This window comes from Populus nigra, chromosome 2 (assembly GCF_951802175.1).
Source record: "Populus nigra chromosome 2, ddPopNigr1.1, whole genome shotgun sequence".
Classification (NCBI taxonomy): Eukaryota; Viridiplantae; Streptophyta; class Magnoliopsida; order Malpighiales; family Salicaceae; genus Populus; species Populus nigra.
Window position 1 is genome coordinate 41,264,145 of NC_084853.1, and position 26,367 is coordinate 41,290,511.

A 26,367-nucleotide genomic window follows, 5' to 3' on the forward strand; every position below is an offset into this window, starting at 1 on the left:
ATTTTATGGTCAAATTATGTATTTAAAGTTCGTTCAGATTGTTTTTTTGATCCTTAAATTTAACTAGGTCATATGGAGTTAACCCTTGCATAATTAAAAAAAATTTATTAAAAAAATGAAATAACATTTAAATATTTTTTTATATTAAAAAAATAAATCCTACCTGCAGTAATAATACAATTAAATAATATAATGTAAAGTATAATCCCAAATCTGCCAAAATGTTTTACGTCTGTCACCTGACAAGTCAGCTCACCGTACCGAAGACAGGCACTATCCGGTAATCGGTGAGCCCAACCTTTTTGGAATTCCATGTAAATGCTTTTTCTAGGTGTGAACCGCACCTCGCTTAGCCCCTAAAAAATCCCAACTGCCCCACTTTGTGTACTTCCCACTTTGCCTAGTTGTTGCCACCTCAATTTTTAAGGCTAAAATCCCATTCGGCTTGAGCCCGACTGGCTTGAGCTCCTTCTTCTTGTTTTTTACTCTTATAATCATAATGTCGAAATAATAAAAGCAAGTGGCTCGCTATTTGGTTGGTGACCAAACCCCATCCACAGCCAAACTTGAAAAAGGAGCTCAGGTTTCTGATTTTTTCCTCGTCTAGTGTTGCATTTTAAAAAATAAAAGATAATATTTATTTTTTATTTAAAAATATTTTATATATTTTTATATTTTTTTGGTGTAGAGATATCAATAATATTTTTTTATAATAAAATTTTTTTTATTTTAATATATTTTCTAATAAAAATTATTTAAAAAAAAACCACTATCTTATTTTCAAACAGAATAATAATAATATTAAAGTTGGTGAGACTTACCAACCCCCTATCAATTCTAACACCTTTTCTTAATATTATTTTAAGTTTATTTTGAAAATTGAGTCGTTGTAGGTGTCAATTACCATATTGTTCTTGTTGAGTGCACACATGTTATTTATATATAGTATTTGTACGGTTGGCACGTGAGCTTTCCTAATTTATGTGCATCATTTATTGGGCTACATAGGAACTCTCATTGATCCAATGAGGGAACGAAAAAAATAAAGAAATAAAGAAAACTAAATTATAATAAATAAATTTAATTTTAAAAAAAAACTCCTTACAACCACCAAAATAAACGGGGCAATGTCTTTCGATCATCATCATTTACGGCGGTGCCATTTGCCCATGCCCATCTATTACCTAGAGAAAACTTCGCTGATGAACGAGGACCACCACCAATAAACCTCCATGCTGGTGCAGTAACGCGTCATGCTGCGCGTGGGATTAACCATTAGCAGTAACCAGCCAAGGCGGTTACCGGCTACCGGCTAAGGTTGGTGAGTAACTAGTCATTCCGGTTATTTCAATCAATAAACAAAACAAATCATTAGCAGTGACCAGCCAAGGCGGGTCTGACTATAGTGTTTTCTTTCTTTTTTTTCATTTTCAAAGACAGTATTTCTTAAACAATAATGTTAAATATTAAAAAACAATAAAAGAAATTTAAAAGTACACTCGACCCTTGAATTAGTGAAATTCATAATTGAATATCCCCTTAGAATCACGGTCAAATAACCTATTATTTTCTTGATTTTTTTATTTAATATTTAGTAAATTAAATTGTATGATATGTAATTAGACTCTACCAAACTATCAGTTTTTATGAAATTCAGTCCATAATCTAAACTGTTTAAGATTTCATATTGAATTTGGAACGAAAAATCTGGTAAAAAAAAGCATCATATAGTTTTTCAAATGTAATTAAAGAAAACCGCCACAGTTTTCAACACCTTGAAAAATGAATTTAATTTCTCACTCCACGTGGGAGTGTTTCAGTAAATTATCATATTTTTTTTAAAAAATTATTTTAAAAAATAATACAAAAAAAATAAAAATAATTAAGAAAGTTGTAAATTAAATTTACGACACTTGTTTCACTAATAGAGATATTGATAACAATCTATTAAACTTCTTTTTTAAAATATAATTGACACAATCATAAATAATCAATTCTCCACTATTAAAATACAATTCACATAAATAACACATAATATATTTAATTATAAATAATAAATATACACTGATAATCAAAACAACATAGCATCTTATTAAAAATAAAACTAACTATAATATCCATACTAGTTTACTAATTATATTTTAAAATATATTACTTTATTTTTTTTATGACGATGAAAAACAAAAAAAAAATACCCAACCCATCTCCCACCAACCCAGCCCCCAAATTCTGACATCCAACGGCTATGTTTTGCCCTTTAAGTAATTAGCACCACAAGATACAGATTCCTCCGTAGATTTAAAAGAATCCAAGCCACCTAATCCGGTAACCAGTTGGTAGGGTAGTTGGTCTATAAATACAGATTAACTAAAGCCGTTTTATTGTACCACACTACCACCGCCTAAGAAATCTTGAGGCCTGGTTAGGAACACAAACACAGGCCGACAAAGTCTTGAGGTTTTCTTTAGATCTGTACGGGTTACTCTAGTCTAAGGTATTATCTCGTTGCACTTTCTCATCTATATTTAGCCTTCATGCTCTCTCTTTATGGCTTTTGTTTATCAACTCTAGAAAAATGAATGTTAATGTTGGTTTTCAAATTCAAAATAGTGGTCTTTAGTTTTTGAGCTAACTTGGTTCAGACAGTTTCAGATCTGGGTGCTTGCTGGTCTTTTAATCTATTAGTTCAATCAGTTTGGTTTACTGCTCTCTTCTTGTCGTGCGGTCCATGATGTCTGGAAGATTGAACTTGTCATGTGTTTCACTTGCAACATTGCAGTAGAGTGAAGAAGATCTGGTTTTTATTTACAATTCGATAGTTTTCTTAGGGGTAAAAGTGTTTAGAAATATATCCAGCAGAGTCGAAAAATGTTTTTATATAATTGGAATGGACCATTTATGGTCGCAATCATAATCGTCTCAGTGTGAGTGGCTTAGATCTGGTGTTTCTTATTCATTTCTATCGTACAATTGGATTAACAAGTTATGCCAAGAAAAAGCTAACTTTGCACTTCTGCAAGTAATTGAGGCACGTTTGGGGTCTCTACTTTTGATTAATGGTAGAAAAGAAACTGTTGTCAACTGTGCGAAGCGCCCCTGAATTTCACTCTGTGCGTGAAGCTAATATTTTTGTTTGCCGTTCGGTACTTTCACTATAGCTTGTTAATACCTGAGTTTTACTGTCAGTAGATCTGTTGTTGGGTCGTCGATTTTTCTTAACTTCTGTTTTTGACAAGCGTGATTCTATAGGAGTTTATCTCATTCCAGTGCTAAAGGAATCTATTTCTTCTTTGTTCCTTTTTTATTGCTCTCTTTCAAGAGTATAGATTTTTGAGATTTTGTCATTTCTTGTACTTGGATTATGCCCTTATTAACTTGTTTTGTAAAGTACGAAGAATCTAAATCAATCTTGAGGATATTTTTGGCTCTTTCTTCCCCATATTCCTACGCGTAGATGGAATGTTGCCTGCCATAGTAATTAAGCACACAGTTGCCACATGTCACCATAGTAAGAGGTCTTTTGTGAATTTTGTGATCTGCAGCTTGAGAAAATGGAAACCTTTCTATTCACATCCGAGTCAGTGAACGAGGGCCACCCCGACAAACTATGCGACCAGATCTCTGATGCGGTGCTCGATGCTTGCCTTGAGCAGGACCCAGACAGCAAGGTTGCTTGCGAGACATGTACAAAGACCAACATGGTCATGGTCTTTGGAGAGATCACCACCAAGGGCAAGATAGACTATGAAAAGATTGTTCGTGACACATGCCGTAACATTGGATTTATTTCTGATGATGTTGGTCTTGATGCTGACAAGTGCAAAGTCTTGGTTAACATTGAGCAGCAGAGCCCTGATATTGCCCAGGGTGTCCACGGTCACTTTACCAAGCGGCCAGAGGAGATTGGTGCTGGTGACCAGGGCCATATGTTTGGTTATGCCACCGATGAGACCCCTGAGTATATGCCTTTGAGCCATGTACTTGCCACCAAGCTCGGGGCTCGCCTCACTGAAGTTAGGAAGAATGGCACCTGCCCTTGGCTAAGACCTGATGGCAAGACGCAGGTTACTGTTGAATACTACAATGACAACGGTGCAATGGTCCCTGTCCGTGTCCACACTGTTCTCATCTCCACTCAGCATGATGAGACTGTCACAAATGATGAAATTGCTGCTGATCTAAAGGAGCATGTCATTAAGCCTGTCATCCCTGAGAAGTACCTTGATGAGAAAACTATCTTCCACCTAAACCCATCTGGCCGTTTTGTTATTGGTGGCCCTCATGGTGATGCAGGTCTCACTGGACGCAAGATCATTATTGACACCTACGGTGGCTGGGGAGCCCATGGTGGTGGTGCTTTCTCAGGGAAGGACCCAACTAAGGTGGATAGAAGTGGTGCTTACATTGTTAGGCAGGCTGCCAAGAGCATCGTAGCAAATGGTCTTGCTCGTAGGTGCATTGTGCAAGTCTCCTATGCTATTGGTGTACCCGAGCCTTTGTCTGTCTTTGTGGACACCTATGGCACTGGAAAAATTCCTGACAAGGAGATCCTTAAGATTGTGAAGGAGAACTTTGACTTTAGGCCTGGAATGATGACCATCAACCTGGATCTCAAGAGGGGTGGCAATAGGTTCTTGAAGACAGCCGCATACGGACATTTTGGAAGGGATGACCCAGACTTCACCTGGGAGGTTGTCAAGCCCCTCAAATGGGAGAAGCCCCAAGCTTGAGTGATTTATCATATCCCTTTAGTTCAATGCCTGTTTTATTGGTCCTTGATGAATAATTTGACTTGTTTTCTTGCTGCTGGTCTATAATCAATAGCAATCTGCCATGGTCTACACTACGATATCCTCCCTATTCATTTTCCTTTCTTTTACTATTTGGGTTTTTTTTCCCGTCTTTTTTTCCCCCGGTGTCGGTGGTGTGAAAAAGTGTGATAATTTTGGTTGAATTTACGGCAATGGAATTAACAAATGCCTGTTAAGCTTGCACGAGGTAGCTGTAGAGCAGCAGCAAAAATGTAGTAATGTGTTCTTGGACGAAACAAACTGTTGTACTCTCTCTGTTTTCAATACCGTGCATTACTGCATTGCAATTTGATTGCCATGGCTTTCCTTTCAGTTTTCAGCGTGATATGACAGGCTGATGTGAAGTTTCTCTCTCTGTGATGACACGTAATGTATATCAGCTGGATCATGTCATCAGCTTTTAATGTGGAAGCCTTAAAGAAGGAATGCCCATATTGCTCCGGTGGCTTCCCTAAAATTCCTAAACTGGCGTCTACGATTATGAACACAATGAAAGTTATGTTCGATGCCCGTACCAATCCTCAGTCATATTACAAGGAGATCAGTGTGATGAATTTCATGATCTCCTTGGAGTTATCAACCATCAAACAACTGAAACTCGCATTGTGTAAAAGACAATGGCAATGGGTATACGTTTGCATTATTCATCCTTGAACTCAAATTTTAAATTATTATCCATACTTATCTGAAACTTGACTGGTATAGGTTTTTGATATCCGATCATGACCTGATTGAGTTTCAAGTATTCGGGTATTCATAACCCGACTTCAACCCTCTGCACAAAATCAATAAAAAACAACAAATTTCTTATCATACCATATCCTGCTTCAGTTGTTGGATGTATGAGTTTAATATGTTGCAGAATATCTGTCACTTAATTTGTTATAATGTCTCTTCAACGGTGCGCTGCGTGAGATTGCTGAGGCTTATCTAGGCAGCCCTGTGAAGAATGCAGTGGTCACTGTCTCTGCTTCACAAAGGATGCTTGTTTGAATGTCATGTGTATTATCAATGAGCCCGCTGCCGCTACCATTGCTTATGGTTTGGACAAGAAGGTAAAATAGACGTGTCTTCCTATCATTTTTAAATTTATTTCAACATTGAATTTTTAAAGATTATGATTAATGATTTTAATTTATTTTTTATAGAGTTATTATAATTTTATTTTTGATTCGTATATTTGACAATTAACTTGGTCGATTTAATATATTGTAATCTTGATATTTTTTTTAAAAAATATTTCAATATATTATCTTATTAATATTTTTTAAAAATATCATTTAATATGCATCATATTTTCAGTTTATAATTAAATTAAAAAAAACACATTATCAATTTTTTTTTATTCATCTATCGCTAATGATCTGATATTTAATGAATCGTGTGATTAACGCGTTTGAGAACGTGGTTGAAACCGCGTTTCCTCAAAATTTAAATTTTTTTTGTTAATTTTTTTTTATGTTTTCAGATTGTTTTAATATGCTGATCTTAAAAATAATTTTTAATAAATAAAAAAAATATTATTTTAAAGTATTTTTAAACAAAAAACATTTTAAATCACAACCGCTACTATAATTTCAAACAAATCTTTAAAGTTGTTTCCAATTACACATGCTCATCACAACTTTCTACTTGCTAGCAAAAGATGGGCCAATCAACTGAGATGCAATAATAAAATTTTTGGACCCCTGTCTATCATTTTCATTATTTTGAAATGTAATCGGTGGAGAAAACTTCTGTGCTTTAAGCTTTACGAAAAATGTTGTCTTCGACCTGAACAGATCCGAGCAGTCTATGTTTTTCAGTTTCCAAAAGGAGAAAAAAACTGCACTTTGAAAATATAAACAAGAAGATAGTCGAAGTCAAAGGAATGCATTGACACCATTCATCGTCGTTTCACAAAATGAGATTGTCTCTCTTTTACCCATTACAAGATGGGAAATCATAATTTTGGATCCTTTAATGAAAAATTATTCAAACTACTAATAAACATGAAGACCCTTCTTGTCTCGAGCTGATCTCTTAGCATTACAGGGGATAGGTGCAGGTACCAAAGGCTGCAAAAGACATGAAGATTCATCCTTATATTGGTTAGTTGTCGCTCAATGACAAGGACAAATTAAATATGGTTATTTGAAAAATTCCCAGGCACAAGAATCTCAACTGGTGACTTACATGGGTCCTGAGTAACAACAATGCCAGTACCATTGAAATGGCAATCCCATGGGTGCTTTCCTGCAGCCTTGAAGAAGAGATTCATAGCGTAGGAGGCATGTCCAAAGGCAGTGTCTGGACGAAAGCAGCCACCACCTGGTTGAATTTGCCCGCAGTCCACTCCATTTTGCCCACAGCTATAATCTATGTTGCGCAAAAGCTCAAAATTATATGCCGATGGTTTAGCAATGCACCACCTGCTCTGAACATCATCTGCCTGCAAATTAAGTATAAAGCATTTTATTGATTTATTAGGACCTATGAGAGGGGAAATAAATAAATAAAGGGGTGGTGTAATGCCATGGCCCCATCACAGATACACTATATGTCCTTTACCCTGATCTGGTCCTGGTTTCCTCCATGGCCATAGGATTGTGACTCTGCATGGTGGGAGACATACAATTCAGAAGTATGCAATAAGTTAAACTTGAAATTAAAAGAAAACATATAACATGAGATGCAAAACTTGCTGACCTGTAGAAACAGCAAGACAAAGAAGCAAAGCAAAGGCCAGAGGAAGGCAGGCCGAGGGATACTTCGCAATCTCCATCCTAGCTATATTGTTGGAGTAGCCAAGAAGTTTTGAGAGCGAATGAGTTAGTGGGCGTTGATGGGGAGAGTGTATTTTATACCGGTAAGATTAGAAAACGCGATATAGATGATTAAAATGTCAGTAAGGCCATTGTGACAGGAGTGCCATGTTCCAAAGGGATTGCCTAGCTAGCAAGGAAAAGAGGGAAAAAGGAGCAGATAAAACAGCTTTGAAAAAGTCCAGAAGGGTACTGATAAAAGCAGAATCAATGCACTGTGCTCTGGTGGAAAGGAAGTCCTGTTGCGTGACTTGGTGTCTCGTAACTGCACAGAAATGGTCAAGCGTCTGTAAACAGGCTGTGGTTTATGCGTTGTCATTCATGCAGCTTTTCAATTCTGAGTTTGGACAGTTTCTCGTTCCTAAGGTCTCCACTCTCATGCACCACCGTTTCTGTCTTTGTTTTTGGTTCAATCCTCTCATTTGCCCCACAAAATTACTCAATGTCTCCAGCATTCATGCTCTTGATCTCTCACATTTATGCAAAGACTTGCAATTAATTTTCATGAATTTATTACAAGTAAGCATGTAAATACGATTAAGAGCCATGGTTTATATTCCTAATTGTGATTCCTTAACCCACAGTTCATTGTTCTTCGTTTCCTTGCAATGATAAATATTGCTAGGGGTCCAAAGGGAACCTCCACTGATGCATACATACATCAAATGTTCTAAGGAAAGAATGCTTAACTATTGAGTGGATAGATAAAATGTTTTGTTCACGTTTTCATTTTTTTGCAAGTTGTCTTTATTCAACTTTTCTTACGAAATAATTTCTTGAATTTTGTTTCACATGTTTATTATTTAATAAATTTATGATAGTTTTTTTAGTAAATTGCTTAGAGTTATTTATAAAATGAATGATTTTGAATGTTTATTAAATAAACATGTTTGATTTTCAAATAACTTTATATGAATTTTTATAATTATAATTAAAATACTTTGTTTAGTCTTTGAACCATACAGAATTGTTTTTAATGGATTTAAGTAAATATTAGGAACATAAATTGAATTACCTTTTAAAATTTAAATGTACTTCACTCTTAAAAATAGTAACTAGTAGAACATTTTCACTTAATATGATATTATTATGAACATTTTTTATTTTAAATATATTTTTCAATTATATGAGATGTGAATTAAATTAACATTATTACATACATGAATAAAAAAAATTAGAACATCTTATGATTCTATTTAGAACCGTTGTAAATAATATAATTTAATATTATTTAAGAAGTTATTTCAAAAGATGAAAGACAATATCTTTTTATTTTTATATTAAAATATTTAAATCTAATAAGTTTTCAATATCATATTAGAAAAACAAGATTTTTTTTCAGTATTTATATAATAAACTATGATATAGATTAATAACCAACTAGAAAGGATGATGGACTTGCACATATAAAGTTGGATTGAGTAAAAAAAACTACAAACTGAAACCATGGTTTTTAAGCTCCTACAATTTATAGTTCCAAGAGTTATATTTTTTCCCAATAATTATTTTATTTTTTCTAATATTTATTTTTCTAACAACTATATATTTTAAAGGCCGGCTGCACTCTATTAATTCTATTTTAATTCTTTATTTAATTTTTTCATGGATGTTACAAATCTTAGACCTGTATATAAACACCCGTATTTTTTGAAGATAAATATATAATTTATTTGAGGTTGCTTGACTTTTTTATTTTACCCTGCCTTCCCTCAGTTCTAGTGGAGAAACCTGTTAAATCCGTAATAGCTTTTGATAGAGAAAATATTCTTAAAAACAATACTGTAGCACGCCTCCATTGTTTCTTAACCTGCAAGAAGTGTGTCCTCTATCCAATTCCGTGAGCAATGTATGGCACACCCTGTGTATCGAGCCACCAGAAAATATTGATATTTTTTAAACAATCCAAAAATCATGTGCTAAAAAACACCCATTATTCCTTAAAATATCACTCGGGGGTCTTTATTACGTGGTCATTCGGTGGTTGCTCGAATCATTTGGGAGTCGAGACTTGAAAGCATGGATGTTGATTCGGATTCGGACTCCCCGGAAGCAGACCATTCGAATGAACAAGCTGTAAAGTTACTGCTTTTTTTATTTCCTCTTTTCAAACTTAATTTAGTACTGATAATTGCTGCAGCCCAAGAAGAATAAGAACCTGCTCAGCATGGATTTGATGGAATTCAGAATAGATTTCTTAATTTATTTGAGGGATGTCGGTTAGGGTTCTGAGAATATAAGGCAACACCAATCGAAATGGATGGATCCCTTGTTATATATTACGAACCACATTTTGTTGACAAGATTTATATATATTATCATAACCCCTGTTAATTTCAGCAAAGAGTTTTGAGACAGTGATGAAATTGATGCCTACTTCTCCAATCGGTAGCCTAGCATCCTTTGCCACCGTTAAAGTATTGTTTGTGATTCTTACAACAATTATTTTTTAAAATATTTTTAATTTAAAATTAAAAAATTAAAAATTTTTAAAAATATTTTTTATATGATCCTACCTTTACCTGATTTATATGTATTGCAAAAGAAAAAAAACAATGTTAATGTTTTTTTTTCTATTAGGTTGAAATAATTTTTTAATATAGTATCAGAATTTTGATGACCAAATGGTCATAAGATCGAATTTCACCATCTTTATTTATTTGATAAAAATTAAACACAAGGTAGCGTGTACCTGTGTATATTTTTTTTTACCTTCTTTTCTTTTCTGATACCGATTATTGTTTTTTTTTTATATTTTCTTTCTACTATCAATATGAAAGTAAAATCAAATCAATTAATTAAAAAAAATAAAATTACCAGGCATAAAATACTTATAATTATCATAATATATATATATATATATATATATATATATATTATTCTTTGAGAATTAATATCTATATATGTTTTCCTTAAATCTTTATATTTCTACACAATTTACTCGTTTGTTAGTTTACGTACATAAATTGTCACATCTTCACTTTTTATTTTATTTTTGGATCTTATTGTTAAGAATATTTTAGAATAAGCTTTGATATATATATATATATATATATATATATATATATATATATATATATATATATATATATATATATATATAGTGATTAAATTCGTTCTTGGTTAGATCCTAAGCAGGTTATCTATATCTAGCTAGGTGGTGCACATGTTCACGGTTAATTATCTTTTTTATCCCTTTAGAAGTTCACCCCTTTAATTCTTATGATGGATTATTAAATTATATATCCCAATAATATATATAAAAGACCAACTTACCAGTTGAGGCGTGCAAATTCACTCTCTCGAAATGTAGATCGCGCTCGCTCCTCAGAGATTATTTTTTATAAAGATTTTAGAGAAAAAATCTCTTTTATAATTAATAATCCATTTTCAAGAAATAATTTTGTTATAATATTCTTGAAAGGTGGGTTATATCATATTAATTTATAGTATAAAATATGACCAATTTAATATAGTTATTGTGACTTAAAACCCCAAATAAATCTGCAATTAAAACTTGATTAATTAATAAATATATAACTATTAATAAATCTGCAATATTACTTGATTCCTTGCAAGCTTTTCTTCCAATTCTTCCTTTTCCTTCCAAAATCCTTTGTTTCTATCTCTCTCTAAGTTATAACCTCTTTCTATCCTTCTTAATCCACAAATTTAGTAGCAATTCCTACCTAAAAACCTCACTTCTCTTGCCATTCACCCACTTTCTCATAAAAAATTTTAAAAAGAAGGAGATTGAAGAAAAATGAAGAAATATTGCCCTCCCCTCTCTTTTCATGCTGGAACCGTCGGCCAGCAGCCATAAATAGGGGAGGAATTGTCTTCCCTCAATTTACATAAATGCCACCAATTTTATTTTTAGCAAAGTAGTTTCTGTAAAACCCACAATCACGGAATCTTTCATGCACTTTTCATTTAATCCAGTATGAATTAATATTTTACCCCAATTATAATAAATTTTTTCTTTATAATTCCCGTCATTTTTGGTTAAATATTTTGTGATTATACACAGAGTTTAGATTGGCCATTATCGTTATTCGCAAGTAAAATAATACATTAACTTGTTTGAAGTTTCATTATTTTTTTTTTCTAAATATTTCCATCCCAATTTACAAAAATCTTCCTTTAAAATAATTATTTTATCCCATTATAAAGTTTTACGTGATTTGTTGTTGATGACTGATGTTTCATATATATATATATATATATATATATATATACTGATTTGTTATTTTATTTCATACAAGATTTAAATAAATTTACCGAGTATTTTCATGCCAATTCATATCAATTTTTTCTTTTAATTTATTATTTTTCAATTAAAAATCACTCTATTTAACATTGTTTTATCACTTTTTAGGTCGAAAGTTTATACCTAAGTTCTAGCTTTGGTTATATGAACTAACAGGCCACACATCGTCGTCTTATAGCCATGTCAGCAACTATAAAAAATCACCAGTTATCTTCATCTCTGAAAAATCTAATTCCTAGAGAAATCACATCCCACCAAAACCCTAACCCTTCACCACCATCTCTTTAACCACTGTAAATGTTCACTGCTCTAGCCACCATCCAACTCTTTTGGTTTTGTTCTCATACGGGCTATTGCCAGCTGCGAAAATTCAAACCAGATAATTTTTTAGAAATAAAATAGTAAAAGAAAATAGGATGGATAGATAGGAGGGAGGAAGGGTGGTGTACGGGGCTGGAAGGTAATATATTTTTTGAGGAAAAAAATAACGATATAATTAAGAAAAATAAATGTAATTAACAAAATATATTCAGTGGAAAGAAAATCACTACGTTTACTATATTAGCCATAGCGTTATATATATTCATTATTATTATTATTATAGAAAGACAATGCAAAATCTTGGTCTTATCTCAACGAATATATATTGATGATAAAGCATCACAAGGTTAATTCTCCTTTATAGTTTTAATTATACAATTCACCTTCCCAAAAAACAAAGTCAACAAATTGAGAAACAGTCTTCAATTATGGATCAGTAAAAGATTTGCATTTTGCTTTCTTTCTTTGAACTTGACAGAATATATATATGTGCAGTTAATGAGCATGAATCTGGCTAAATCAACAATCTATTAATGTTAAATTGGTTTTAACCGATGGTTAATTACTCCTCTCGAAAAGGGGGGAGTCTATGTTCAGAAATTAATCAAATTAACCAGATATATAGTACATTAATGGTGAAGAGATTCTTACATTAATTAGACCTCAGAAAGAAAATGGTCCAAATTCAAGCAAAAGGTGGTTATTACCATGTATATAAATTAATGTTAATTATACTGAAATACGATTCACCTAAAGATGTTATTAACCAAGTGAAAGGATTTAAAAGGAAAATCCATGCCAGCCGAAGATCAGTACTAGATGAGAATCGATGTACATTGAATGGAAATACGAATATGCATCGAATCCATTCAAGATACGAACTCCAAAAATACTCCTTGCATGCATCCGGATAAATATAGAAAGGCAATAATTACTCTCAAAATCTGTAGATATTTATACAGCCCAATCCCACCTTGAATCCATCAAGCAAACATCCTCGACGACGTCTCTATAGCTAGGCCGAATATTCCTATAATGGCAGCTTTTCAATCTCCTCTCTCTTTTGCTCTAGCAATTGCACTTCTGTGTGCTTCTAGCTTTGGCTGCATCTATGCCCGCAAAGTTGGCTTCACTGTGGACCTAATCCACCGTGATTCACCACTGTCCCCTTTCTACAACTCTGAAGAGACTGACCTCCAGCGTATCAACAATGCTTTGCGTCGATCCATTAGTCGTGTCCACCACTTCGATCCAATTGCTGCTGCTTCGGTCTCTCCTAAAGCGGCTGAATCTGAAGTTACATCCAACGGAGGTGAATACCTCATGAGTTTATCCTTGGGGACACCGCCTTTTAAGATTATGGGTATAGCAGATACAGGAAGTGATCTGATATGGACACAGTGCAAGCCATGCGAGAGATGTTACAAACAAGTGGATCCTCTTTTTGATCCAAAGTCTTCCAAAACTTATAGAGATTTTTCTTGTGACGCAAGGCATTGCAGCTTGCTGGATCAAAGTACTTGCTCTGGTAATATTTGCCACTACCAATATTCTTATGGTGATCGATCGTACACCATGGGAAATGTTGCTTCTGATACTATCACTTTGGATTCCACAACAGGCAGTCCAGTGTCTTTCCCTAAAACTGTCATTGGTTGTGGACACGAAAATGATGGAACCTTCAGTGACAAAGGTTCAGGTATCGTTGGCCTTGGAGCCGGTCCACTGTCCCTTATTTCTCAAATGGGTTCTTCAGTCGGTGGCAAATTCTCCTACTGTTTGGTGCCACTTTCCTCCCGAGCTGGAAACTCGAGCAAACTAAACTTTGGTAGCAACGCTGTTGTTTCAGGTCCTGGAGTTCAATCTACCCCATTAGTATCTTCAGAAACCATGTCCACCTTCTACTTTCTAACTCTAGAAGCCATGAGTGTTGGAAATGAGAGAATAAAATTCGGTGATTCTTCTTTGGGAACCGGTGAGGGAAACATCATCATTGATTCAGGTACAACTTTGACAATTGTTCCAGATGATTTCTTCTCCAATCTTTCAACAGCGGTAGGCAATCAAGTTGAGGGACGGCGTGCTGAGGACCCAAGTGGATTTCTGAGTGTTTGTTATAGCGCTACTTCTGATCTCAAGGTTCCTGCAATCACTGCACATTTCACTGGCGCGGATGTGAAACTTAAACCCATTAACACCTTCGTTCAAGTTTCAGACGATGTTGTGTGCTTGGCCTTCGCTTCTACTACATCAGGAATTTCAATCTACGGAAACGTTGCACAAATGAACTTCTTGGTAGAATATAACATTCAAGGGAAGTCCCTGTCTTTTAAGCCAACAGATTGCACCAAAAAGTAATTCGGTAGCCATATGATAAATTTACGTTTTATTGCTTTGCGCACGTGTTTACAATATATCCACATTTGTATTGCTGGCCTCTGTTCTGGGATTAAAGCCGGTTTGAATTGTGATATCAAGTTTAAAATATTTTTTTTAAAATGTATTAAAATAATATTTTTTTATTTTTTAAAAATTATTTTTAAAATCATTATATTAAAATAATCTAAAAATATTATTTTAGATTATAAAAAAAAAATCAAACGGAACACGGTTTGCATCCCAAACAAGCACTAAAATTCATATAATGCCACCCGCCACGCCCACAACGGTTATAATTACTGCTGAAAGTTGACGGTGATGGTATAAATATGTCAATAACATAACTGAATCTTAACTGTGCACGTCCAAGTCGATGGTTATACAGGAAATCTCAACTTTACAGTCTAAATGCATACAAAATAATAGACACCTATTCATATGTCATTACAATGAGCGTTAACGGGTCTCAGCTTGTTCCGTAGTTTAACAATTCCCACCTGAATGGACGGAACACATACAGTACCTCAGGACAACTCTTGAATAAAAGAGCCACACAGACACAAACCGCAGCAATTGCCACCATTGAGAACATTGCAGGCCTGTACAGCTGAGACCTGTTGGCTGTTCCATAAACCACCTTCTGACTGCAAAGTTTGCAGTTTCGCTGAATGGGTCTCAATTCTGTATGTCCAATCTCAAAGCCACTGGTCAACCCTTCATTTTGCTTCTCGTTAATGGCAATGTTACTGTTTGAAAGATTGCTAGGGATGTCAAGCACCACATGCCCAACAACTTGTCTCTTACTTTTCTTTTGTACCAGATGGATGTATGAGTAGTGACCACGCAAGCGAGCATAATCTTCAGGCGAGAAGCCTGTGCTGTCACGGGCATTCTTCCATGCTACAATACCCACCTGAAATGTAACATACAAGTGAAGTCTTATATAAAACGAAGACAAGCTATAAATCCCCGCCAGATATGTAACAGTGATTGAGAAGCAGTCTTGGGTTCAATTTCCAAGATGTTATTCAATGACTGCTGATAAAAAAAATTTGCTTCCTGTCCAGACATAATTTTTTTTTTAAAAAAAAAAAAAAACAACAAATGAAAGCACCACGAGGAATGGAAAACCATCCACTGGCTATGCAAAATAAAGACAAGTAATATAAACCTTGAGAAGTGGAATGATAACAAAACAAGGCCGCTAAATTAAAGGCCAGAATATAAAACAATCAAATGAAGCAAGATTTCACTTCAAGACATCGTCTATCATCACTAAATTGAATTAAAAAGATAACTCCAGGAACAATATAAAATGAGGGGAACATATAGCTAAATCAACACCTCCTGATTAACTTCTCGATCTAAAGCGATCCTGCTCATCAAATTAGGTTTGCAAATCAAGCGATCAAAAAAGATTAGATTATATTTCAATTACTATCACTGATTATTGCCGAGACAACATAAGTATGAACACAGTGATCCAGATTGAAGAGGCACAGAAAATACAACTGGTGGTGGTAAATATTCATGCCAGAGTATAAATGCAAAATTTATGAGAAAGCTCTCCTCAGAAGGTCCATAAATTAGTTTATTAGAAAAAGAATTACCATTCCAGGATCTTCAGTTAATGCATCCAGTACATCTTCAGAACCATCTTTACCAGCTGCAATGTGAAGAGGTGTCAAACCAGCAGGGCCTATGACATCTGGCCTAAACAAAATGCTCTCATGGCTTCCACCACCCAGTGCCTTGTCTTTGGATCCAAATTTATCAGGAACATATCTTAATAGGAGCTCCACAAGAGACCTAGAATTCCTCCTCACAGCTCTGTGAAGAAGACCCATTTCTGATAATGCTTCATTCAGAGACAACTGGTCTCCAGTACAAACAATTCCGTTGTGCAGTATGTTCAAGAGTTTTCTCACAACAGCACACCATTCATGGTCCATGGAGAACTCCATGAGCCAATTGAATCTTCTTAAAGGGAAGAGATCCATGCTAGGATTCAAGTCGCCCAATCTGGACTTTAGCTGGCTTCTGTGAAGAAGCCAGCCCATTTCTTGAACGAAGTCCATCGCTTGATTTTTGGCTTCCATTTTTTCAGTTTCCCCAAAATCTGCATCTGTTTCAGTAAACTCCAATGCACCCTCAAGCATGCGAATCTCTGAACATACATCTTCCTCTGCAACTAAAAAGGGAAAGAAGCTGCTGCTAAAGCCATGATCTTCGATCTGGATAGAAAAAAGATTGAATTTAGCATACAGAGAGGCATGTTCAAAAAAGTACAAGTATTCTACGATTGCAAATGCTTGAAAATACTAAAGAATCGAGATGACTCAACAGAGGGGTTAATTTAAAATACAGTTTCAAGAAAAGAATTATCCTTGAGAGAGTAATGAATTTCGCTCCAGACAAGCGTAGATACATCTAGTTCATAATCTCCTTGAGATAGTAATGAAGTTATCCCCAAATCAACCCAGATATATCACAAAGCCACATTAGAAGTACTTCAATAGTCAATCTGTTCACTTATTAAGTTCCACTTTAATAAACACACGTATTCAGTGGAAATAAGAAGAAAAAAATCTTAGATTCGAAACTAGCATATATCCAATGCTGAATAAGTAAGGATAAGAAAAGAACAGGATTGAGAAGAGAAGCAGAAGGCAACACCTCAATGAATCCTCTTCCAGTCAATGTGGGGATAGAGCAAGATAAGTTCACACATTGGACCTCATCATGACCTTTGAAGCTACCAACATCATCAATCAACTCCTGAGCATTATCTTGAACCATATAGTTCCCTTCTACCGCACAGAGTAATCTGAAAAACAGAAGGAAAGCACAAAGGTAGCTTAGTGGCACATTAAACCAACACAATAAAAAAGAGACTGCACAAAATATAGGAAGCCAAAGCTGCTTCTTAAACAATTCTATGTCATATGAAAACCAGCAATCATCACCTTGTGGCAGGCCGAGACAAGTTGAAGCCCTTAATACAAAATTTAGCTTTCTCAGATGCAGATATGGCAATTGGCTTGACACTCAAAATTTTGCTATAGTTGTTGCTTCTGAGAGGTAAGGATGTATCAACAACAACCTGACCTGCAACACAAAATTCACAATATTTCATTCATAAGTCTTGTTATTACTAAACCACTCTTCTAGATTTCTAAATTACTTGGACAATCAAAGGCAACAGACCATTATAAGCAAATGCTATCTGATGTTGCACCCTAATGTAGGCCCATCCAGTTCTCCAGAAAGTGTTGTCCGATACATCCAGAAGCCTGCTCAAACTGGAGCCAAGATCACAGCAAAGCTATACACAGGAAAAGTAAATTGTAAGGCCACAAATGTTGTCTGGAGAAGTTTGGATCAATAACAATGATCAGAGTGCATGAAGCGTACATCCGCCCATGCAGCCTCAGCCTGACGAAGATAAATGGTCAGAATGATACAGCCAGGCCTAATGTAGCTTTCAATATCAGTGGGACTATGAGATAGCCAGTCCAGAATCTGAAAACCCAAACATTTCAGAGAATCATATTTTGTAAGGAAAGAAACATCAAACAGCAGCACTGAACAAATTAAATTTTGAGTACCTGGGAACGCAGGACAAAAGGGAAATCATTTGGTTCTTTCCCAAATAATTTAAAAACTATTCGATCTGTGCGGCTCTGAATGGTAGAAAAGGGAAAAAGTTTGCTGATGAAAGTCAAAAGACAGAACAGATGCTTCATCTGCATAATGAAATATAAATCTAGGGACAAATACAAGAAATCAACATTTCACCAAGTCTCAGCTGAAAGGTGAGATGTTCTTCTAAAAAGAAATGCCTTACTACTTAAAATGGAAAATTTTGGGACAATTGTGCTACTCTAGAATGATATAACATCGTAGTGCTAAAATATTACTTTCAATGGGACTATAGGAATATATTCTTGGTGCCAGCATACCTGAGCTTCTCCACTGGAACTAGAAGGTGACTGTGCGGAAGCTGAATCTGAATTTCCACTTGTCTGAGGAGGACTCGACTGACGGGAGTCTTGTTGTACCCATGAAGGGCAATCAAGGGAGCTAGTCCTTGCATTCACAGGAGCAGGTGATCTCTCTATATCTTCAGTGCCATCATCTGAGTCAATATAAATGTCATTCAAATCAAAGTTGTTCATCTTGACCTGTCCTGCTGTACTCTCTCGAACTTCTGAATACGTTGCAAAGTTGTTTGGAATGCTAGGTTTCAAGGAAGATGCGGTCTGTATGTTTGCACCATTAGCATCATGCAAATGCTTCACTTGTTGCGGCATACCAGACATAGGTACTGTCAGGTGCTGTTTTAAAGGCTTTGAGGGTCCTTCACCATTTGAGAGTAAAATTGAATCTACCGCTGAGTTTCCAAATGATGTGCTCAAATCTCGAGGTTCCTGCAATTGTCCAAAGATGTTTCCTCCTCTATGTTCAACGTCATGGCTTGCAAGGCTCCTTAAAAGATGAGATAACAGATCTTGATCAGTTGTCTGGTCTGACCTATTGGCTGCAGTTCAAAAGGGACAGAATTATTAAATATCAAATACACGTTACTCATCCAACAAGATAATACAGGGTGACCCAGGTTTAGAGGGAGCAAATGAAGCCCACAACACGAAACAGCAAATCAAGGTAATATCAATGGACAAAGTGGGAATCCTCGAGGAATTAATTCTGATAAGTTCTAATAGGAGAAGCATGGAGTTCCTTACAATGCATGTTTGAGAGTATCCTCAAGAGACTTATCAACAGATAGCCACTGGTCTGATCATCATTCATCGAACTTCCATTGCCAACAGCATCAGGATTTGTCTTCCTCCTCCTTTTATTATGGCCAGCCAGACGTCTACGACAACTTCTCTTTCCTTCATCGAACTCTTGAAGGACATGAAACCTGCAAAAAAGTTGACACGGCATCGGTTAAAAGAATATTTTTGGAGGAATATAAGGTACTGCAAACCATAATATGTATAAGATATTACTATTTATGTTCATAATATGTACCTGTTCTAATATGGCAGTAAATAACCAATAAAGATCAGAGCATCGAGCACTTAAACACATACCTGCTGCACTGCTGACAGAAACGCTGCATAGCATTTCCCACGAGAGCTTTGCTCGCCTTGGAATGCATCTCGCAAACCTTATGCCTCCTGTGATAGTCCTTGGCATTGCTCAGATCAACCCCACAATCCTCCACCTGACAAACTGCACGGCTCAAGCCACTCCCAACTAATTTAGTCTTCTTTCCAATGCTTCCCTCCCAATTCCCTGCATCCCTTTCACCACCAAGCTTCAAACTAAGGCCGCCAGTTTCTTGATCATTCAAATTGTCATCATCAATGACAACAACCCTTCTCCTTTTCTCCAATTCCCTCTTTCCTTTCTCAGCTCCCAGATTCACTTCATCGGAGCATGAGGATGAACTCTTGGACGAATTACCGGTGGCCAGAATTCCTGTCCCGACCCCATGAGAGGAAAACTGCCTACTGATACCGGTTGATGGTACCGGATTCAAAGGGCTTGCAATAAAAAGATCGCCATCCCATTTCCAATCATTCAAATCCCATTCTAAACCTCTCTTCCCTACTGTCCGCATATCGGAGGGGGGCGTAGCATAGAAATGATGAGCTTCACCTCCAAATCTAGCCTCCATAACGAGTACCCAAAAGATCCAAAATTTCACAAACTGAACCAACACTGAGAACTAAAAAGAAAAACAGCAAAACCCCAGATAAACTAAACCAAAAAAGACGAAAGATTTAAATGAAAACCACACCTAATCAGCGTCGCTTCTTCCCCAAAAGTACAAAAAAACCACACCCACACACCCATGATTCCAGTTAACCGCAACCCACATACCAGATTACCCTTTAATCAAACTACCTATTCCTCCAAAACCCACTTAACAAAAAACCAAAAACCCTTAGCCGACTTCCAGCTCTAGAATTTCCTCAATTGAATCAATCATAGAAAGAAAAGTAAGCAAAAAAAGACTTCACTTGCCAGGAAGTAATTTAATAATCCTGTCTAAAGAGAAGGAAAAGAGATCGGACTTGTTGCCGGAAAGTGATGTCAAGTGAGCGAAAAGGTGGTGTAATGATGACGATGATGATGTAGAAGAGATGTGGAAATGGTAAGGTGAGAGGTATAGTACATAGAAAGATAGAAGCAATCAACAATCTTTAGTTCTTTTATTTACCTAGACATGAAAGTAAAAAAAAAAGTAATGTGGAATGAGAGGGGGAGAGAGAGACAACAACAGTACCATCCAACAACACCAAAATGGTGGGTCCCTTCTCACACCGCGTGTCTATCTCGCCCTCCCCGGAACCAAAACTCACAAAAAGAAAAAGATGCCTTCTTCCTCCACTTTTTTTTTCTTTTTTTTTCTGTTATTTTTCTCTCATCTCATTCATGTTGTCGTAGCTGTTGTTGTTGCGTGGACTGCTAGTAAGCAATGAAAAACAGTGTTGATACGATGGTAGTTTTGATAACACCCCATATTTCTTAGTTTTGAAAGTTTTTTTGACCAGCAATGAAATGAGGTTTTGGAAAAGTGTTTTCGAGACTTGTTTGTAACAGTTTCAATCATGCCAAAAGACAGCGAAAGCTATCTTGGTTTTACCAGTTTGAGATCATTTGATACGATGGTAGTTTTTGTAGTGTACAGGTAATATATATATATATATATATATATATATATATATATATATAGTTATTGCATTGTTTCTTCGTAAAAATTAAAATAGCTTTCACTTTGAAAACACATCAAAGCTTTGATTGCAATATTATTAAAATAAAAATAAAAATTAACAAGATAAATTTAAAAATATCATAAAAGGTCATAAAAAATAATCAGAGTGGGTGACACTCTCCTCCCAAAGTTTTTGTTAATTCCATGCTAACCTATCGGGTTAAGTTGCCTCTGATAGTCTCACGTGAACATTATACCTACGTCAGCTTTATTTTGTATGGTCATTTCCCCCTCCATTTCGGCTCCATTTTTTGTTAAAATGGCAAACATGACGTTCTTTAAGCTTTCACCGGATAATTGACATTAAAAAATTTATATATAAAAAAAATTAGGAAACGCTAATTCATTTTTTAATTAAAAAATTAAATTATGTGTAATCATATAAACAAATTAATAACTTGAACTCTCAATCAATTTAATTTTAAAATATAAAATTAAAAAAAATCAATTGAAAAATATAAGAAAAATCAATCTAAATAAACTTGTCAAACTCGTATTCTAGATAATGAGACTGGAATAACCGTATAAAAAGTAAACTGAAATAAATTATAAAGTTTAATTTTTAATTAACTAAAAGTTGTATGATAAATTTGTTTTAAAAAAAAAATAAAAACAAATAATTGTTACAATAAACACTTGGTTGTGAAGAGGGAAATTGTATTATAATTTATACAAATATCACGCCACTCCTTGAATATCAAATTAGACCATCTTTTGCTTAAATATTTTTTTAGCATAATTTAAAAAAAAACACCAAACTAAGACTAGACATGCCAGCATCTTTATGCATTAATCTATCAAAAGACATGTACTTTTTTTTTTCAAGATCTGTTGTATCGTGAAATATTTTTTTCTGAAAACAGAAAGTTAAGTTTTTTTTATATATCTAAGAAAGAGTGTTTGCTAAAAATAAACTGAGGTAGGGAAGCCGTCTTCAAATAGCATATGGTGGTGATAATAATTTAAAATATTTTTTATTTAAAAACATATTAAAATAAAATTTTTTTATTTTTAAAAAATTATTTTTAACATCAGCATATCAAAACAATTTAAAAACATAAAAAAAACTTATTTTAAATAAAAAAATAAATTTGAACTTTTTAGAAACACGGTTTATACCGCGTTCTAAAACACACATAAAATCTAGTTATAAAATGCAGACATGTCTTATAGATCAATCTAAAACCTAGTACATGTTTTATAGATCAATCTAAAATCTAGTTGATTCAAGTTTAGAGTAGATCAAGTTAAAAAATCCGTTAAATTCTTTTAGTCAAAATAATATTTTTTTAATTTTTTTTAAAATTAACTTCAATTAACCTTAATCAAGTCATACACAGGTTGGGTTTTAAGCTGTCAAGTACAAACATTAGTCACACGATCCATCTACAGTTACAGTGAAGATTAGAGTCGATGCAATAAATTTCTTGGAGCACTTCCATAAAAATTAAAAAACACGACCATTCTCTTTCTTCCTCTCTGTCCCGTACTCTTGAATGTTTAACTACAGTAAAGATATCCATGGCTTTGATATTTTTACTGTTGCTTGGCCTCTTTTTACTTGACGACACAGTAATCTCTAAATATGCTTTCTTGGGGTATATTTATTATAATCACTGTCCAAGATGAGAAATGATTAGACGGAAAATCTTGAAATAAACACAGTAGGTGGACGATATGGAAGGTTCTTGATGGATGGCTACTTTTCTGATACAATACACATGTATATCCTACGCCACGAATATAAATTAATAGAAAAGCTAAAAGGTATAGTATTTTTTTAGTGGATTTGCTTTTGTTTATTGTGGATTTTAATAGTAGAATAATGATTTTATCCTTTAAAAAAACTCTAGATTACTATATTTTTAGGAGTAAAATAGTATTTTTATTTGATTTAATTGTTATTTAAGAATTATTCAAGGGTTTTATTATCCTTTTCTCATACTAATGCCCGGTGAAATGACATTGATAAACTTAGAAGCAAATAATCATTCATCTCATAACAAAAGGTTTTTTAAGTATTTAACCTTTTGATTTATGGTTAAATTATAAATTTACCCTTTTGTGCAAAAAACATTAAGTCACTGACACAAGGGTAATTCTATCTTTTCACTTAAGGTTTTTTTTTGTGATTATTAGATTGACTAAGGGTAATAATGTAATTTACCATTTAAATATTAATTTTTAACTTGAAAAAGCTATTGGCGCGTGCAGCTCATCGCGGTAGTTAAAAATATGATTTTGTCGTGTAGTTTTGTTCATTTCCATGTCGTCTTCCTATAGAGGTGGCACATGTCACTCAAAAATGATTGGTTTATCTCTAGTGGCCTTTTCTATTTCCTCCTCGTAAAGTAAAAAAATAGTTTAAGAGAAAAGTCATATTATTTAACTTTATAAAATACATTGACATGTTTATAAATTTGGTCGGTTGACCTAGTTCACAGGTTTGACGAGTTTAACTCTTTTTTTTGTTTATTTTTTAACATCTTAGTATTGGTCTGGTGTTCGATTTAGCAATTGTCTATTTTTTTTATCATATAATTAAGTAAAAGATAGTTTGAAAAACAAAACAAATTATAATCCCGCTAGAGTCCATAACCTGGTTCACAAGTTCGGTGTGTTAACCCAAGTAACTTGATTCACGAGTTTGATTAATTTACCCACTAAACGAATATGATTTGTTTTTTAATTTTTGGTCCTTTTATTTTTTTTTAATATTAAATTAGTTGGAAAATAAACTGCATGATTTATTTTTTATTACGTTTCATAAGGTTATCACTATCTCAAATAAGTGTTTATTTTTAGGTTGGTGTTCGATTTTATGAGTATATATTTTTATCATATAATTAAAAAAATAGTTTGTAAAAAAATTATTAAACTTAATATAGTCCATAACACATGTTATCGGGGGACTAAGATCAATTCAATTTGTTATCAACTCAATATTTTCTTTTTTAAAAAAATTTATCATTTTAGAGTTTTTTAAAAGTTAGGCCATGTTTTTACTAATCCTTAAGATTGCATTTGGACCCATGAAAATGATTGATTTAATTCGGGCTAGCTTCCGCGCGGTTTAATTGGAAACTTGAGTTAGACAATGAGCTAAATCGTGAGGTTTCAAGATTAACTAGTTCGGTTAGGTTTAATAACATTGTAAAAAATTCTTCAAGCTCTTAGTGTTTTTATATTTAAAAAGATTTGTGGGTTGCGTGTTTTTATTTCGTTTAAAACAATCTAGGATCATTGGGTTAGGGAAATCCAAGGTTAATGAACCAATAGATTAAAACTAGATCTTTTGCATGTGCTACGTTGTGAGTTGAATAAAAACAACTAACATAAAACATAATGTCTGAATATTGCTAATGTTTTTTTCTAGTAGAATTTATTTTAAATTGTTTGGAGATTGAGCAGCTCTGACTGAATATTTTATGTACCGTGAAGTACACATTTTAATTATTTATGATACTTTGTTTAAAAGAGAGACAAATACTACTTGTATTTAATAAAAATAATTTCCTATTTTTATAATACTAGTAAAGATTTGAGTTCTAAACAATTAATTAAACTACAGGAGCTCTTGGCACCTGGCAGTTAGACATGGTTTTGACTTTGGAGAGAACAGAGCAACTGGATTTTTAATTAGCAATATAATATCTGCGTGCTTATTTTAAGGTCTGTTCATGTAATAAACCAGATTCTTTCTTCATGGGGCGATATATTTATACATTATTAGCCTCATTTCTTGGAGTATTCTATACTTTAAATTGCATCGTGAGTGTGTACAGATTTTTTTCAGATGTGTATAGATATGAAAGATGCAATATTATATACTAATATATAATTAGTGTTCATTTTAGCTTACATATGCAAGAAAAAAGGTTTAATGACATTTTTTTTACCCTTCTACTATTAGGGCTGTGGCACATTGAGGCTTGCAATATCAATTTTATCTTTGAATTATTAATTAATGGGCAAATATTGTTTCTTACTTTGATTATATTGTTATTTTGACAAAAAATCTATTTTTAAAAAATAAATTTTGGTATTTTGATATCTAAATTTCACATATGCTAATAAATATTCAATATAATTTCAGAAATAATTTTTTTTTCAAATCATTACTTTTTATACATATTTTTTTATCAGAAAAATTACTCTGAGTTTCCAAGATTTACTCGCGATTACACTTTGTCTCTATAATTTTATAAATTACAGTTTACTTACTATAGTTTGTAATTTATATAACACTTTATATATTGATTGAAATGTTAAAAAAAAGTTAATAAAATAGTTTAAAATAATTACGTGACTGTTATTATAAATGAATTAATGAGACTACAAAGCTCTTAAAGGTCAAATATTACAATTTTTTCACAAAAACTAAAAAAATAAAAAACATAGCAACCACCATCTTTCTTTTTTCCTCGCTGTAATCTGCATACCCAAACCCACCATACCACGCTATGAATATTTTTTTTTTTGAAACAAAATGGCAAAAGAAAATTTATCAAAGAAAACAAAAATTAGAATCCAATCGAGTTCAAGTCAATGTCTGGTGCTCCCGAGTTTCTCTACTTTCCTAGCAATATCCTTCTTCTCTTTTGACCGCTTTGTCGCCATTAAAGTCAAATGTATAGCTTTATACAGTTCACCAGGGCAACCCCTCCCAACAAGTTCTATTGGAGTCCATGAAAGTTCATGAATGTTAAAGAGCCATAAAAAAGATGTAAATCTCTGATTAAACTTTCAGTTGCCCAGGAGTCTCTTATGGTAGAAAGTGATGTTTTTTCAAGAACGGTAAATCTTGTAACTTTTTTCCCTTGAGCTATCTCATTTGTGTTCGTACTTCATACCTGTTAAAATTAGTGATCAATAGATTATCAATTTGCAAATCAATGAAGCAATTCTTAAAGCTTTTGAAGGGGGAAATTGGGTTTTGAAATAAAATTGTTTCTTTTAAGTAAAAACAATTAATTTATAACTCAGAACCTAAGT

The 26,367-nt window shown here is 33.8% G+C and overlaps 4 protein-coding genes across 5 annotated transcripts; 2 read left to right on the forward strand and 2 right to left on the reverse strand.

The window, feature by feature from the left end:
- The first annotated feature begins 2,334 nt into the window (after window positions 1-2,334).
- LOC133681434 (S-adenosylmethionine synthase 1) lies at window positions 2,335-5,123 on the forward strand. The gene is made up of 2 exons (XM_062104479.1): window positions 2,335-2,494; window positions 3,543-5,123. Exon 2 carries the CDS (start codon window positions 3,552-3,554, stop codon window positions 4,728-4,730), a length of 1,179 nt encoding a protein of 392 aa, XP_061960463.1. The 5' UTR covers window positions 2,335-2,494; window positions 3,543-3,551; the 3' UTR covers window positions 4,731-5,123.
- A 1,541-nt stretch (window positions 5,124-6,664) lies between these two features.
- LOC133683143 (major pollen allergen Ole e 10-like) lies at window positions 6,665-7,752 on the reverse strand. The gene is made up of 4 exons (XM_062106674.1): window positions 7,500-7,752; window positions 7,362-7,405; window positions 6,987-7,242; window positions 6,665-6,868 (listed from the first exon to the last, which is right to left on the reverse strand). The coding sequence occupies exons 1-4, from the start codon at window positions 7,573-7,575 to the stop codon at window positions 6,840-6,842; spliced, it is 405 nt and encodes a 134-aa protein (XP_061962658.1). The 5' UTR covers window positions 7,576-7,752; the 3' UTR covers window positions 6,665-6,839.
- Window positions 7,753-13,238: 5,486 nt separating this feature from the next.
- LOC133682266 (aspartic proteinase CDR1-like) lies at window positions 13,239-14,561 on the forward strand. Its single transcript, XM_062105549.1, has one exon. The coding sequence runs from the start codon at window positions 13,239-13,241 to the stop codon at window positions 14,559-14,561; it is 1,323 nt and encodes a 440-aa protein (XP_061961533.1).
- Window positions 14,562-14,901: 340 nt separating this feature from the next.
- LOC133681386 (squamosa promoter-binding-like protein 1) lies at window positions 14,902-20,854 on the reverse strand. Of its 2 annotated transcripts, none has more exons than XM_062104423.1 (10): window positions 19,682-20,854; window positions 19,328-19,509; window positions 18,545-19,122; window positions 18,191-18,328; window positions 17,997-18,104; window positions 17,790-17,907; window positions 17,549-17,690; window positions 17,259-17,409; window positions 16,193-16,816; window positions 14,902-15,495 (listed from the first exon to the last, which is right to left on the reverse strand). In XM_062104423.1, exons 1-10 carry the CDS (start codon window positions 20,269-20,271, stop codon window positions 15,049-15,051), a joined length of 3,078 nt encoding a protein of 1,025 aa, XP_061960407.1. In that variant the 5' UTR covers window positions 20,272-20,854; the 3' UTR covers window positions 14,902-15,048. The 2 variants fall into 2 exon arrangements, with proteins under 2 accessions (XP_061960407.1, XP_061960408.1); XM_062104424.1 differs by having other exon boundaries at window positions 18,191-18,265; window positions 19,682-20,851.
- Window positions 20,855-26,367: the final 5,513 nt, after the last annotated feature.